The sequence below is a fragment of the Globicephala melas genome, chromosome 11 (genome assembly GCF_963455315.2).
Source record: "Globicephala melas chromosome 11, mGloMel1.2, whole genome shotgun sequence".
Classification (NCBI taxonomy): Eukaryota; Metazoa; Chordata; class Mammalia; order Artiodactyla; family Delphinidae; genus Globicephala; species Globicephala melas.
The window spans coordinates 36,339,585-36,355,613 of record NC_083324.2 but is presented as its reverse complement, the minus strand read 5'-3'; the positions used below and the strand labels follow the sequence as shown (position 1 = coordinate 36,355,613).

The 16,029-nt window shown below is 56.4% G+C and overlaps 1 protein-coding gene across 1 annotated transcript in view; it reads left to right on the top strand.

Moving 5' to 3' along the window:
• The window catches only part of DNAH1 (dynein axonemal heavy chain 1), a 71,874-nt gene that overhangs the window by 29,417 nt on the left and 26,428 nt on the right, over positions 1-16,029 (top strand). Inside the window, exons 21-38 of the mRNA XM_030867371.2 lie at positions 1,022-1,186; positions 1,907-2,028; positions 2,188-2,293; positions 2,877-3,056; positions 3,702-3,842; positions 4,462-4,625; positions 4,855-4,968; positions 5,724-5,912; positions 6,196-6,301; positions 7,010-7,123; positions 7,580-7,729; positions 9,451-9,537; positions 9,630-9,816; positions 12,391-12,482; positions 12,861-13,015; positions 14,479-14,656; positions 15,451-15,645; positions 15,734-15,853. Coding sequence (XP_030723231.1) covers positions 1,022-1,186; positions 1,907-2,028; positions 2,188-2,293; positions 2,877-3,056; positions 3,702-3,842; positions 4,462-4,625; positions 4,855-4,968; positions 5,724-5,912; positions 6,196-6,301; positions 7,010-7,123; positions 7,580-7,729; positions 9,451-9,537; positions 9,630-9,816; positions 12,391-12,482; positions 12,861-13,015; positions 14,479-14,656; positions 15,451-15,645; positions 15,734-15,853 — 2,565 coding nt within the window. The remainder of the gene's footprint in view (positions 1-1,021; positions 1,187-1,906; positions 2,029-2,187; positions 2,294-2,876; positions 3,057-3,701; positions 3,843-4,461; positions 4,626-4,854; positions 4,969-5,723; positions 5,913-6,195; positions 6,302-7,009; positions 7,124-7,579; positions 7,730-9,450; positions 9,538-9,629; positions 9,817-12,390; positions 12,483-12,860; positions 13,016-14,478; positions 14,657-15,450; positions 15,646-15,733; positions 15,854-16,029) is intronic.

Sequence of the window (16,029 nt, the reverse complement as noted above, 5' to 3'; positions counted from 1 at the left end):
CAGTGCCAGGGCCAGGCCTACTGGTATGATTCTGACAGCCCCTTTCTGGGAGCTGTTCAGAAACTTCCAGTGAAGACCAGAAGCTGAGTGAGCAGGGCCTGCCTGTATGTTCCTTGGGTCACCCAGAGAGGCCTGAGCTCATCAGCATTGTCCCTGGGTCTCCGTCCTTTGCTCACACTGTCCTCTCTACCTGGAGTTCCATCTCCTCCAGGGCTCAGCATCGAGCGGCCCTCATTGATTCCCCCACACCTGCCTGCAAGGTATTCCCATCGAGGCCCTTGGTCGGTGCCTCTTACAGAACCCATCACACACACTGGGCCCTTGGTGATTCAGAGGCAGAACTGGCTGTTTAGAGGATTGTGGGCTCCTCAAGGGCAGGGACCACACCCTCCTCTGTTTCCTCTGGATCCCACATGGACTTGACCTGGGCCTGACACAGGCTGGCCACAGCACACTGTCTCATGAAGAAGAGAATGAACGAATGAATGAATGGGTTTGCACTGATAGGAAATGGCAAGAGATAAATTTGGAAAGGGGAATCTGGAGGCAGAGGGGAAAGTGGCTTGAAGAGGTCTCACTCTTGGACTGATGTTTCACAGAGTATTTTAGGGGATCTCAAGCTCAAGTCCCAGTACACCTCAAAGAATCGAGGGGTCATAGACCCAAAGTCCTCCCAGGAGAGGAGACTGGTTTGGTCTTCCATGCACTGGGCTCTTTCCTTGTTACTTTAGGGTTTGCTGGTTGGGGCGTGGTTCTCTCATAAGAAGAGTGGCTCCCCTGGCTCTGTTGGAGGGTTGGGCATCCTGTGGGGGATTTGCGGTTTCTCTGGAGGGCAGACATCCATGCAGCCTCTTTGTTCCCTGGAGTACCGTGGCTGACAGCGCCATCTAGAAATTTTCCCGTGGACACTGGCTCTGGTGCCCAGTGCTCTGCCTAGAACTCTAGTGGGATAGAATGTCTACGTCATGGGGGACAGGACCCAACTTGGACCCCAGGCCCTGACAGTCCATGCCCTGTTCAGGAGGTGCTAGAGGAGTGGCTGAACTGTCAGCGGACTTGGCTCTACCTGGAACCCATCTTCAGCTCTGAAGACATCAACCGGCAGTTGCCGGTAGAGAGCAAGCGCTACCAGACCATGGAGCGGATCTGGAGGAAGATCATGAAGAATACCTACGAGAACCGGGAGGCGAGCTCACCCGGGGATGGGAGGGGGAAGCTGGGACTACCGGGGAGCCTCCTGGTCTTGTCTCTACTGAACAAGAAAGACTGGAGGACAAGTCCAGGGCTTTGGTCTTGGCCCGTGTCCCCCTGGGTGGGCTCCTCAGTCTTGAGAGACATTCCTCAGAAACACAGCAGTTGATGATTTTCCCCTTGGAGATTTGCAGTCCACAGTAGTATTTTTATTATTTAATTAAATTAATTAATTAATTTTATTTGCGGTACGCGGGCCTCTCACTGTTGTGGCCTCTCCCGTTGCGGAGCACAGGCTCCGGGCACGCAGGCTCAGCGCCCATGGCTCACGGGCCTAGCCGCTCTGCGGCATGTGGGATCTTCCCGGACCGGGGCATGAACCCGTGTCCCCTGCATTGGCAGGCGGACTCTCAACCACTGCCCCACCAGGGAAGCCCCACATTAGTATTTTTAAAGACCCTGACAAGTCCTACAGCAAATCAAATTACTTGGTATTGGTTAACCCTATTTATTTTGATCATAGACTTCTTTTCTGTGGGGCTGACAGGGGTGATGGAGGCAGCCCCTGGCTCGGGGCAATTTTCCTGCCCCCATTTCTTCACGGGCCCCACTGAAGGTCTCTACGTGGCAGGCATGGGTCCTCTCTGAGCCCCCCTTGCTGTTTCCCAGTCAGACCGCTCTTACTTCCAGTTTCTCTCTGACCCGGGCCATCCAGGTGATCAATGTGTGCTCTGACCAGAGGCTGTTGGACAGCCTGCGGGACTGCAACAAGCTGCTGGACATGGTGCAGAAGGGCCTCAGCAAGTACTTGGAGACCAAGAGGAGCGCCTTCCCCAGGTGGGCACCACTGGCCCATGCCCATTGTGTCAGTGCCTGCCCACGAGGCTGGGGCCCCAGTGCCCCTCCAGGCTGGGGTGCAGGGGATGTCAGTGGTACTGGGGCAGCTGGGACCCAGTGGCTGCCTGACCCACTCCCTCACCCCTGTTCCCCTGGCAGATTCTATTTCCTGTCTGACGATGAGCTACTCGAGATCTTGTCCCAGACGAAGGACCCCACAGCTGTGCAGCCCCACCTGCGCAAGTGCTTTGAGAACATCGCCCAGGTGGGTAACTGGGCCAAGGGCTCAGGGCCAGGAGCACTGGGGCACCTTCCCAGGGAGCACACCTCTTCTCTCACCTCAAGTCTCTTTAGCAGGAAATGAGGTGGCAAGTGAGATTCCTGGCTCTTAGAGACATACCTGGGGCCTGTGGGAGGAAGGTCAGCTGCAGAGCCCTTGGCTCAGGGTTGGGGGACCCTTGCTCCCAGCTCACCCAGGGGATCCCTGGCCCCTGCCATACACTGAGGTTCTGGCTAGGTTGAGAAACCCATGAGGCCAGAGGCTCCTGACTCTCCTTGCCCTCATCTTCGTCTACGAGGGAGGCCACACAGGCTTGCGCAGGAGGGGGACATGCAGGGCAGGCTTAGTCTCCTTCCCCAAGTGGGCTGTGCCACAGCTGGGGACAAGGCAGTCTCATCTTGCCCACAAGCAGTCAGGGAAGACCCAGCCAAGGTGGAGCTCTCTTCTAAATGTGAGAGCCACCTTCTGAAGGTGGAGGGCACAGGCGGGGTCAGCACTGGGGCTCTGGTGGGCAGGGCTTCTGGGCACACTGAGGGTAACCTCACTCTTAACTGCCCCCTGCCCACAGCTGCTCTTCCAGGAGGACCTGGAGATCACACATATGTACTCGGCAGAGGGTGAGGAGGTGCAGTTGTCCTTCTCCATCTACCCATCCAGCAACGTGGAGGACTGGCTGCGGGAGGTGGAACACAGCATGAAGGCCAGTGTGCGGGACATCATCGAGAGAGCCATCAAGGCCTACCCCACAGTGAGCCATGCCTCCCCTCCCAGCACAGTCTCCCAACCTACTCGTTCTTCCGTTTGCTCCTTTCTCAGTGCCTCTGTGCTCTATCACGGGGGCTGGGCTACCTGTCTACCTCATCCTCAGTCAGCCAGAGTGTCTCTGGGGGCAAAGGGTCCTTGGGGCCCACTCAGGGAGGAATCTGAAAACAACCTCTAAAAAGTGAGACTGGCTCCTAGTGATAATCAGTTGCTATGGTTATGTTTCATGCACTCACTGTGTGCCAGGCCCTGGGATGGGACTTCACCCCCATTACCTCTCTCAGCCCCACAATCAGTGGCTAGCCTGGGTGTTAAGCCTTATCCTACAAAGTAGCCGAGAGATGTTTCCTGCACAAAGGGCATGTGGTTCATAGGTGGCAGTCAGGATTTGAACCCAGGACTGTGTGTTCCCCAGTCCTGGGCTCCCACCTCTCTGCTTCCAGGTCTCCTCTGCAGAGGAAGTAATGACTCTGCCCAGCCCTGAGAGGCCCAGAGCTTAATGGCTTCTCTGCTTTCGAGGTGGAATTAACAACCTGAGACCAGAAGCACAGATGACATTTAAGGGAAAAACAGTGTGCAGGGTCGGGGCTGGCAGCTTCCTGGGTCAGCCCCGTCTGTGTTATCGTCCCAGATACTCAGGACTCAGTGGGTTCTGAACTGGCCTGGCCAGGTGACCATAGCTGGGTGCCAGACCTACTGGACCATGGAGGTGGAAGAGGCTCTGGAGGCCAGCAACCTCAGTACCCAGCTGTTCCCCCAGCTTGCCCGGCAGGTGAGACTCAAGGGGGTCACCATCTGCTCCCCACAAACACGCTACACCCTGGGAGAGCCCAGGCCCTCCAGGAGCTTTGTTGTGTACTGATCCTGGAAGAGGCCTGTGGTTGGAGCCAAAGAGTAGAAAGTTAGACACCCTTGAAATGAGTGTCTCATGACCAGCCACAAGTGGGAGGTATTGGGGCTCTGAGGGGAGCTCTGAGGACAGGCAGATGCCCCTCTCCTGAAGGTCACGGTGGGAGCCTCCTCCTGGAGCCCTCCTGGGCTACCCCGCAGCCTGCGCTCACTCTGTGCACTAGCTCCTCACCACACTCCTTCCTCAAGCTCCTCGCCAGGCCCCACCACCTCACCTGGCCCTTGACACCATAAGCTGCAGGGAGGCAGATGCCATGCATGTGCCTCCGTTTTTATCACTTCCCTGCCAGACTTCCCATGTGACCAGTGCCCTGCCTGCCTTCCCCCTGCCTGGTCACTGCACCCCACCCATCCCAGACCATCAGAAGCCCCCAGAATAGAGGGGTTGTTCCTGGCAGAAGCCCACCCTCTCAACAAGGGAGGGGAAGCCTGCCTGCAGTGTGGCCCTGCCCATTCCTGATGGTGTCCCCTGACTCCTGCAGCTCAGTGACCTGGTGGCACTGGTGCGGGGGAAGCTGTCCCCCATGCAGCGAGCTGTGCTGTCAGCGCTAATCGTCATCGAGGTCCACGCCAAGGATGTGGTGAACAAGCTGATTCAGGAGAACGTGGTCAGTGTGAATGACTTCGAGTGGATCTCACAGCTGAGGTGAGGAGGCAGGTGGTGTGGCCACGTCCAGGGCCAGAGCAGCAGCAGGAGGGGTCAAGGGACGTGGGGAGTCAACTACAATAGGGTGGTCCCAGCCCTCGGGGCCCTGGGGCAAGTTGGGCGCCTAGATGACTTCACTCCCCAAAATAACCGCCTCTCCCCTACCACATACCCTGCACAATGGCCCGTGGTCCACATGGCCTGGGAACCTATCTCCCTGCAAAACCAGGTACTACTGGATGAATAACAACCTGTACACCCGGGCTGTGAATGCCAAGTTCATCTATGGCTACGAGTACCTAGGCAACAGTGGGAGGCTGGTGATCACGCCCCTCACAGACAGGTGAGTGCCCCCCTCCCCACGTACCCTCCCACACTGGGCCCCTCCCTCCAGTTCTGACTGGCCCAGGAGTCCAGGGCCCACAAGGCGCAGTCAGTCCATCAAAGGTTAGTAGCTCAGCTTTCGGGTTTAAAACTGGCTCTGCCTGTCATGGGCTGGGCGACCTTGGGCAGGTGGCTCAACGCCCCCTATGCCTCAGTTTCCTCTGCAGCTTCCTCAGGGTGGTTATGAGAGTTTTGTGAGCTGATGTGTAAAGCTCTTAGCACCTGTGTGGTGCTCAGTAAGCATCTAATGGGTGTGGGCTTTACTGATTTTATCAGTCAGATCCTCCTTTCAACACGAGAGAGGAATTGATCTTGAGAGAAACAATGGGCGAGTCCCTTTACAAAGTGAACACTTCTCTTCTAAAGCAATCAGTTGTTTCCTCTGGCTGTCTGTATTTAGTAGCAGCTGGATTTTCAAATTGGGTTTTGAGGAAAGGAAGGGAAGAGTGGCCACAGGTCAGCCATCCTGGCAGGTCCCTGAGCCAAGCCCTGCAGGGCCATGGGGTGGGGGAGCACTGGCCAGGTGGCTGAGGGCTCCAGTCCTGACCCTGGCAGCCAGGGCTGGGCCCGCCTGGGGCCCTGAGAACGGGGAGGAGCAGGAGCTGCCCCTCCACAGGGCCCAAGACGGTGGGGGATGGGGGCTGTCTCTCCTCGTGCCTGTGGGACTCCTGAGGAAGGTGCACGGCCCACACCCATCTCCTCTCACTCCCGCAGGTGCTACCTGACCCTGACTGGGGCCCTGCACCTCAAGTTTGGGGGTGCCCCAGCTGGCCCAGCTGGCACAGGGAAAACTGAGACCACAAAAGACCTGGGCAAGGCCTTGGCCATCCAGACCGTTGTGTTCAACTGCTCCGACCAGCTCGACGTCATGGCCATGGGCAAGTTCTTCAAGGGCCTGGCCAGGTAAGGCTGGGTGTGCAGGTGGCACAGACAGGGCAAGAAGGCTGAGCTCTCCCGGGACACTGCCGAGAGGAGCCTCACGGTTTGGTGGAGGGGAGGGGATGGGATAACAGGAGTCAAAGGCTCAGCCCCTGGCGGCCACTGGGACGGGGTGGTGGGCGGTGGGATTGTGGCTGAGCTGACAGAGAGCGCCACTGAGGGCTTCCTCCCCAGCAGAGTCAGCGGGGGCCCTTGGAGGCGCCAGGGGGCTCTGAACTCATATCCCCCCTCAACATTCTCCCCTCAGTGCTGGGGCCTGGGCCTGCTTCGATGAGTTCAATCGCATCGATATCGAGGTGCTGTCTGTGGTGGCGCAGCAGATCACCACCATCCAGAAGGCGCAGCAACAGCGGGTGAGCCTCCCGGGGGCCACCCCCGTCCACGCCTCCCGCAACTGACCACGTTTTCCCTTCAGCTATACCCGTCCCGCCCATGCCGCCTTGCAGCCCCCCACACTGGTGGGGTGAGAAGCCAGGTGCTCAGGCCTGCCCTAAGCCCAGCCTCTCTCATCTCACAGGGGACTGGGCAGTCCCCCCCACCCCAGAAGAGCTGTCTCTGGGGGACTTCTGAAGCCAGTCGGGGAGCCCCATATCCTTACCCCACTCTGGGTACAGCTCCTAGGCCAAGCTGCAGTAGATGAAGCGGTCCCTCCCCACATCCTGACCGTTATGGAAAGTCCCAGCCATTTGTCCTTCTAGTTTTGTTCAGGGTGGTCAGAGGTCTTCTCCTGGGGATAAGAGCTGGGAGGCTGGCAGGTGTCCCAACCCCAGTAAGGCCCTGGGTCCTAGTAAGGGCTGAGTTTGCCCAGGTCTAAGGAGAATCAGTGTTGGGAAATGGGGGTGGAAGAAGATATGTGAAGGGAAGGGGAGCCGGGACCTGGGAGGCCACGGGTAGCCAGTGGGACCAGAGGTCTTAGGCCAGATCCTGAGAGAGGAGCCAACCCATGGTCAGGGGTCCAGTCCAGGCTGACCGGTTATAGTCAGGACAGGGACATCAAGAGGGGATGAGGGGGAACATCCAGAGGATGCGGCAGGTGAGCCAACCCCTCCCTACCCCTGTAGGTGGACCGCTTCATGTTTGAAGGTGTTGAGATCCCACTTGTGCAGTCCTGCGCTGTGTTTATCACCATGAACCCGGGATACGCTGGTCGCACGGAGCTGCCCGATAACCTGAAGGTGAGTTCGGACCTAGGTTTGTCCAGGAGGCTGCTCAGGGTATTGGGAAACACCAGAGCTGTGGCCTGGGCTCAGAGATGCTAAAGCACTTATGCAAGTACACACAGCTGCTGGACATCAGGGACTGTGCTTCCCCATGGCAGCCCTCCTGCCCAGGGGCCCTGAAGCCCACCCCCAGCCATGGAGAGGAGGGCCCAGGCTTGTCCTCAGGGCTTGGCAGAAGGTAAGGGGCAGGTTCAAGTTAACACAAAGGACTGGTTTCTAACGGGCAGAGGGATCCACTCATAGGGGCGTATAAGCCTCAGCTGTGGTAGGCGCAGTGGAGGGAGGATCCAAGCGTCGGTGGGGGAGGAGGGCAGTGAAGCTTCCTTCAGAGGACCAGACAGTCCAGAGAGCAGGTGGTGCTCTGGGAGGGGAGGTTGGCCTCTCCATTCACACGTACACCGTGTGCCCCAGGCACTGTTCCGGCCTGTAGCCATGATGGTTCCAGATTACGCCATGATCGCTGAGATCTCCCTCTACTCCTTTGGCTTCAACGAGGCCAATGTGCTGGCCAAGAAGATCACGACCACCTTCAAGCTATCCTCCGAGCAGCTCAGTTCCCAGGTGAGGTCATGCCCTAACCAGCTTCCAGGGTCTGAGAGCTGCTGCCTTCCCCTAGCAACCCTAGGAGATAGGTATTACATCCCCATTTCTCAGCTGAGGTCACTGAGGTCCTAAGTAGGCAGGAGCCTGGCCAGGCTCATGTGGTGCACAGGGGAGCTGGAACAGGAGCCGGGAACAGATGCCCACCTGGGCCAGTTCAGGTGCAAGCGAGGGTCAGCCAGTAAGAGACCAAGAGCCACACAATCCAAGGCTGGATAGCAAGTGCACCTAGGTCTCGTGGGACCAGAGTGGGACAACCAGCACCCGCTCCACCCGAACCTCCCAACACCAGGGCCTTCCCCTCAGTGAGCTGAGCCCAGGTTCTAGGGCACATGCTGTTGGTATAGGCACCAGCACTGGCGGATGAGCTTTCCTGTTTGGCTCCAGTCTCAGGCAGGCTCCCCCTTTGCAGTGGCAGAGATGAGCCCTAGCTCTGGGCTTACATGCTGCCAGCTTAGTTTCTTTTTTTTTTTTTTTTTTTTTGCGGTACGTGGGCCTCTCACTGTTGTGGCCTCTCCCGTTGCGGAGCACAGGCTCCGGACGTGCAGGCTCAGCGGCCATGGCTCACGGGCCTAGCTGCTCTGCGGCATGTGGGATCTTCCTGGACCGGGGCACGAACCCGCATCCCCTGCATCGGCAGGCAGACTCTCAACCACTGCGCCACCAGGGAAGCCCCCCAGCTTAGTTTCTTAATGGTTCCAAAAAGGTCCCTGGTGTCACCCTAATGGGCCCTCTTTAGGTGACCTGCTCATGCATGAACACCCATCACTGTGGCTTGGGAGACCATACTGCCTTTGACCAGGTGGGGCCCACCGAAACCCATGGGCTAGAGGAGCATTCTGTTACTGGGAAAAACGGCAGCTGTCCACAGAGTGCACCATAGGTGCCAGCGCTTCCACACACCCTTCTTTCTAACCATCCACTTTCAACAATGTACCCCCTCAATAGAGCAGCTATCCCCACATTGTTCTGGAAATGCAATCAACCCTTCCCAAGTGCTGATGACCCAAAGCCAAGCCCAGTCTCTTCATCCAGCTCCAAGTCCAAGATTTCTGGGAAATGTGCTGGTCTGTGGGTCAGGTCCAGATGTAGCTTCCTGGTCTGGCACCATGAGGCAAAATGATAAGTTTAACTATTTCCAACACACCTGCTATATAATGGAGAGAAACAGAACCAGAGGCAAAAGCGGGGAAAGCCAAGGTAATACGGCCGAAAGGGTGGGTCTGGAGAGATATGATGAATGTTAGAAGGAAGCTTAAAGGCCATCGAGGCAAGTCTGCTTGTGGCACAGATGGGAAACTCCTTCATCCCCTTTTTGAACAAAACTTGAGTGCCTCCCTGCCCTTGGCGCTGTGCTGGGACCACAGGGATTGAGCCATGACCAAGGCAGACTCCTCACCCTCAGGGGCCAAGAGGCAAGCAGGGGTGCAGGATAGGTAACCTGGTAAGGGGAGTGGGCCACTGGGGCAGTGAAGTAGAGGGCACCACAGGAACCCAAAGTGGGGCACCTGGCCCAGGCTGGGGAATGCAGGTGGGTGCGGATGGCCTGCAGGGGAAGTGACACTTCAGCTATGAGCTAGGCGATGAGGCACGGCCAGGTGTCAGGTGGGAGACAGTGTTCCAGACAAAAGACCCGAGAGGGACAATGCTCACCCACCCCTCCTCCTGTATGGTGGTGACAGGATCACTATGACTTCGGGATGAGAGCTGTGAAGACTGTGATCTCAGCTGCCGGGAACCTTAAGCGAGAAAACCCCAGCATGGATGAGGTGAGCTGCATCCAAAGAGGTGTCTGGGGAGTGGGGCTCTAGGGAGGCTCTGGAGCAGCTAGAGGGGTGTCTGACCTGGGCCTCTGCTGCAGGAGCTGATTTGCCTCCGGGCCATCCGAGACGTGAATGTGCCCAAGTTCCTGCAGGAGGACCTCAAGCTCTTCTCTGGGATCGTGTCTGACCTGTTCCCCACCATCAAGGAGGAGGTGACTGACTACGGCAACCTAGATGAGGCCATACGCAAGGCCTGTGAGAAGAACAACCTCAAGGATGTGGATGGTGAGCCCCTGGCCCTACCGTCCTGTGGTGCCAGAGGAGGGCTGGGTCCAGCCACCCCAGGTTGCAGTCCAGCCTCAGGGTCCCTCCCGCCTGGCCAGGCATGCTGCAGGCTGGGGCTCTCTGCCCCTATCTCCGCTGGGACACTTCAGGTGGTGGGAGTCTAGGGAAAAACTCTCCTTCACTTTCACATCAACACTTCTGACACCAGATGTATGGGGTTTTACCCACGCTCATCAATTCTCGAACACAGCTGTGTTCTACAATTCAATTCAATCCTGACGTTAATCAGAGTTAGCATAGACCCCACAGGTTACGGGCTCAGTCCCACAAGACTGCCCCCACTTCAGATACTAGTCACAAGTACTGGGTCCCCAGGTTACCCACAACCTCTGTCCTATTTGGCTACAAATCAGAGGTTCCCATGACCCCGCCCCCCTCTGGCTTGATCATTTGCTAGAACAGCTCAAAGAACTCAGGGAAACACGAACGCTTGCTGATTTATTATATGATAAAGGATGTGATAAAAAGGATACAGATGAACAGCGGGATGAAGAGATACATAGGGCGAGGTCTGTCCCTGTGGAGTGGGGGTGAGTCACCTTCCCAGCCCGTGGATGTGTTTACCAATCCAGAAGTTCTCCAAACCCTTACTTTTGGGATCTTTTTCTGAGGATTCATCATGCAGGCATGGTCACTTATTAACTCCACTTTCAGACCCTCTCCCATCTCCGGAGAATGAGGGTGGGCCTGAAAGTTCCAAGCTTCTTCCGGTGACCAGTCCCCTCCCAGGAGTTCACCACCAAGAGTTGCCTCATTAGAACATAAGATGTTCCTAACACTTGGGAAATTACACAGTTAGGAGTTCTGTGTCAGGAACCAGAGACTAAATATTGGAACTTGAAGGTTCTCCAAGCACCCCTATTTACAAGGGTTTGAGGAGCTATGCATCAGGAACCAGGAACAGAGACGATACAGAGATTGCCTATTATTTCACAGTGGGGAAGCAGGTGCTGCCCTTCCTCCCCGTGGAGGAGCAGTCACAGCTTGGACCACACCCTTGGCCTTGTTACTCCTTGACAGAGGCTCTCCTCTGCCTCATCCTCACCTGCTTGGGGTGGGAATAGGGTTTGATGTCTGGGATGGGGGAAGATGGTGAGCCTATCCACACCCCTGCCCTTCACCGTTCTTCATTAAATATGCGGCCCTAAGCACCCCCCTGGCCTGCTGAGGCCCCAGCAGGCGAGTTGAATGAAGCCTCAAACTCTTCTCTCCCTCACGGCCTTGGGGCAGCTTTGCCAGCACCAAATAACTGGATCTTGTCCCTTTGGCAGGGGCCCCCAGACCTGCATCGCTCTCCTGGACCCCTCTTCTTGGGCTAAAGTGATGTGCTCATTCCCTACCTGTGTGGGTCTGGCCTGCCACTGCAGCAGGCAGCTGCCCCTACAGCTCTGGTCTTGGTCAGTCAGAGACCCTGACCGACACTGGATCTTTTATTTATTTATTTATTATTTATTTTTGGCTGCATTAGGTCTTTGTTGCTGCGCGTGGGCTTTCTCTAGTTGTGGTGAGCGGGGGCTACTCTTCTTTCGGGTGTGCGGGCTTCTCATTGCTGTGGCTTCTCTTGTTGCAGAGCATGGGCTCTAGGCACGTGGGCTTCAGTAGTTGTGGCATGCAGGCTCAGTAGTTGTGGCTCACGGGCTCTGGAGCACAGGCTCAGTAGTTGTGGTGCCAGGGCTCGAACCCGTGTCCCCTGCATTGGCAGGCAGATTCTTTTTTTTTTTTTAAGTTATTTTTAGCATTCAGGATTTCTTTCTTTTTTAAATTTATTTATTTATTTTTGGCTGTGTTGGGTCTTCGTTTCTGTGTGAGGACTTTCTCTAGTTGCGGTGAGCAGGGGCCACTCTTCATCGCGGTGCGTGGGCCTCTCAATGTTGCAGCCTCTCTTGTCGCGGAACACAAGCTCCAGACATGCATGCTCAGTAGTTGTGGCTCACAGGCCTAGTTGCTCTGTGGCATGTGGGATCTTCCCAGACCAGGGCTCGAACCCGTGTCCCCTGCATTGGCAGGCAGATTCTCAACCACTGCGCCACCAGGGGAGCCCGGCAGGCGGATTCTTAATCACTGTGCCACTAGGGAAGCCCCTGACCCTGGATCTTGTCCCTGGGATTTTGCCTCATGTTGGCCAACACTTCCCTGGGGCCATGCTCTCAGTAAGCTGGGTGGTAGCTTTGGAGCTGAAGTTGATTTTGAGGCCTGTGACAGTTCCTCACTGAGCAAGCCTGTGCCAGCTGGACACCCGACCAGTGGATGTTAGGGAGTAATAGTCACAATGTAAATAATGGCTGGCCATTAGCAGAGAATTCCTGCTCTGTGCCAGGCTGTGTGCTCAGGGCTTCACCTGCCTCTACCTATGAGGTAGGTACTACTGCCATCCCCACCATCCCCATTTTACAGATGAGGAAACTGAGGTGCAGGGAGTGAGGTAACCCATCACAGGTCACACAGCAAGCTAGTGTCAGGACCAGGATCTAAGCCCCCACTCTGATCCCTGGGCTCCCTGCCATGTCCTTCCAGGATTCCTGACCAAGTGTATCCAGCTGTATGAGACCACGGTGGTGCGGCACGGCCTCATGCTCGTTGGGCCCACAGGCTCTGGCAAGAGTAACGTAAGTGTTCCCTGTGCTATACAGTAGGTCCCTGTTGGTTATCTATTTTAAATACAGCAGTGTGTACATGTCAGTTCCAAACTCCCAATTTATCCCTCCCCCCACCCTTTCCCCCTGGCAACCATAAGTTTGTTCTCTATACTCCAGTATAAAATAAAAATTAAAAAAAAAAAAGACTAATATAAGTGGAGCCTAGCTGGGCAGCCCAGTACCCAGACAGTGGACCTGAGGGTAGAGCAGCCTCAACAGGGGTCTTGGCCCCCACTTGTGCCTCCTTGGCCTTTAGAATACCGTCCTGCCCGCCGTGGCCCACAGCCCACTTCAGCCCTTCTCTCCAGCGAGCTTGGAGGCTCACTCTTGGCTGGCCCTTCTCCACAGTGTTACAGAGTCCTGGCAGCTGCCATGACGTCGCTGAAAGGGCAGCCATCCATCAGCGGCGGTGTGTACGAGGCCGTCAACTACTACGTGCTCAACCCCAAGTCCATCACAATGGGCCAGCTGTACGGGGAGTTTGACCTGCTCACCCATGAGTGGTGAGTGGCCCGGGACCCCTCCAGTGACTGCCCTGCTCCCAGACCTTTGCAGGCTATGGGCCGTGGGCCGCCTCCCTCCCTGAGCCAAGTGGAAGGTCGGGAGCTCTGGCTTTGAAGCCCAAATACCTGGGACTCTACCCACCACTGCACTTCCTCACTGAGTGACCCACCTCACCCCCTGGGCCTTTGTCCCTCATCTGCAAAGTGGGGAAAAAAATGACACCATTATTATGGAAGATGGCTGGGACAGTGTAGCACATGCTGAGCTCTCAGTACATGTTGACTTTTGTTAGTACCCACGAGAGGCTGGTGGTCTCTCTTGGGGCCTCTGCTCCTGGGCTGAGATGTGCATTTTAGGGGAAGTGCACCAAACTGGGAGAGATGTCAGCACCTGAGGGTTTTCTCCAGGGCTATTCTGTCTCTCCAGAGAAGTCTCCAGTGTCCTGCTGGGGTGTCTTCTTGGTCCCAGTGTTCAGGAACCCAATGGAGGATGGGCACTGGAGAGGGGCAGTCACCCATCTTTCTGAATGTGGGCCTGTCCAGCTTCCCCCATTTCTGGTAAAGGGCCTCACCCATGCCTACTCCAGGCTCTTGTGTGGTTAGGTGGCGGCCTGGGGATCAGACCAGAAAAATGCCCTCCTACTCACCCCCTTCCCTGGCATTTGATGCCTCTGAAGTCTGAGGCTTCTTGGGTTCTCTGGCAGGGACTAGATATATCTCATGACCCTGCTTTCTCTACGAGGTCATTTACCCCTTCTCCATCTCTGTCCATCTTCCGGGACTGTGTGGACCTCTGTTTCTGTGTTGCCTCCTCCCCCATCTTCCTTTTCTTTCTTTTTTTTCTTAAATTCCAGGACACTATAGTTTTTTTTGTTGTTGTTTGTTTGTTTTTTGTAAATTTATTTATTTTTGGTTGTGTTGGGTCTTCGTTGCAGTGTGCGGGCTTCTCATTGTGGTGGCTTCTCTTGTTGTGGAGCGTGGATTCTAGGCGTGTGGGCTTCAGTAGTTGTGGCACGCAGGCTCAGTAGTTGTGGCTCATGGACTGTAGTGTGCAGGCTCCATAGCTGTGGCTCACGGGCTTAGTTGCTCCGAGGCATGTGGGATTTTCCCAGACCAGGGCTCGAACCTGTATCGCCTGCATTGGCAGGCGGATTCTCAACCACTGCGCCACTGGGAAAGTCCCCTCATCTTCCTTTTCTTTTGGGGATATTACTTTTCATTCTCCTTTAATAGAACTTTAGTGAGGACTCAGCAGGGAGAGAATATAAGCACACATTTTCATTATATTTATTATACCAAAAAGTCCCATTTTCCCTGCTATAATTTTTAAATGAATGAAGATATTTAAGAAAAAAACAAAAGCAGAGCAGGGCCAGCATGGATCCAGGTTTCCCTGGGAGCCAGCTGTGCTTGCCGCCCTGCCTCCCCTGCACCTACAGCCCTTTCCACCCTGGTGGCTGCAGGACAGATGGGATTTTCTCCTCCCTCATCCGGGTGGGGGCCATCACCTCTGACACCAACAAGAAGTGGTACGTGTTCGATGGGCCGGTAGACGCCATCTGGATTGAGAACATGAACACGGTGCTGGACGACAACAAGAAGCTGTGCCTCAGCTCCGGGGAGATAATCAAGCTCACAGAGGTGTGTCCGCCTGTCTGCTCACTCTGCTCTCCTTCGCAGCCAGGTGGGCCCAGGGCACACCATGCTAGCCAAGCCTCATCCCCCTCCACCCTTCCCTCTTGGGGCCACAGCGCCATCCCCATCCCCAGGCTCCTGTACTGCAGGCACGTCCTACACAGCTGCTCAGTGCTGCCCTTTCGGCAGACCCACTTTCTGTGATGCTCCGAGCCTAGGGCCAGGACAACTACCCCAGCTCCTGGTTGATGCTGTGCCTCCCAGGCCTATTTGCAGTCATATCGGCCCATTCTGGGTTAGGCATACTGGCAATGTGCCTGGAGTCTGGAGAACATGGGAACAGCTGCCTGGTGGGAAGTGTGGGGCAGTTCTTAGAGAAGGAGGGGTATTGCCTGAGCCTAAGAGCAGCCAGTCTCTTGAGTCCTTCTGAGAACACCTGGATGTCAGTGTGACCCTGTGTCCATGTACACAGGTGCGGGGCTTTGGAGCAGAGCACACAGCTCCCATCGGATATCCCCAGGGCTCTAGGGACCCCAAAATGCCCTGACCCGAGGCTGGCCAGAGGGCTCCCAGGAATCTCCTTAGACTCCTTCTTGGCCTCTGGGGAGGGCTGTGTTATCAGCTGAGGGCCAAAAGGTTCCTGCATTTGCCCCCACCCCAGCCCTGTTCCTGGCCCAGCGCCTGCCCCGTGGCCTGCCCAGAGTTGCAGGATGGGCAACACCTCCCCATGGCCCCGCAGCCCTTTCCCCTGCCGTGGAGGCTGGCGGCTGGCCCACTCACGCAGTTCATCTTGGCACCAGGCGATGACCATGATGTTTGAGGTGCAGGACCTGGCAGTGGCCTCCCCAGCCACAGTATCCCGCTGCGGTATGGTGTACCTGGAGCCCAGCATCCTGGGGCTCATGCCCTTTGTGGAGTGCTGGCTGAGGCATCTCCCTGCTTTACTCAAGCCCTTTGCGGAGCAGTTCAAGGCCCTCTTTGTCAGCTTCCTGGAGGTGAGTGAGAGTACGGTGTGCCGGCCCAGGTGGGGCAGCCGGGTGCTATGGCCACCAGCCACAAGAGCTGGGTGTCCATCCCCTGTAGGGGTCCATCACTTTCGTCCGGTCCTCAGTGAAGGAGGTGATCACCTCAACCAACAGCAACCTGACCATGAGTCTCCTCAAGCTGCTGGACTGCTTCTTCAAGCCCTTCCTGCCTAAAGAGGTACGGCTCTGAGCAGTGGGCTGGGGGCCTTCTCTCCTCATCTGAGGGCCCTGAATCCCAAGTCCAGCTTTCTGGAAGAGAGAATCAGATTGGCTCACATGGGTCATGGGACACCCTGTCCAGTCTGCTGCAGACACAAAACTACGGCAGAGGCCAAGGGATGGCCCCCACCCCCT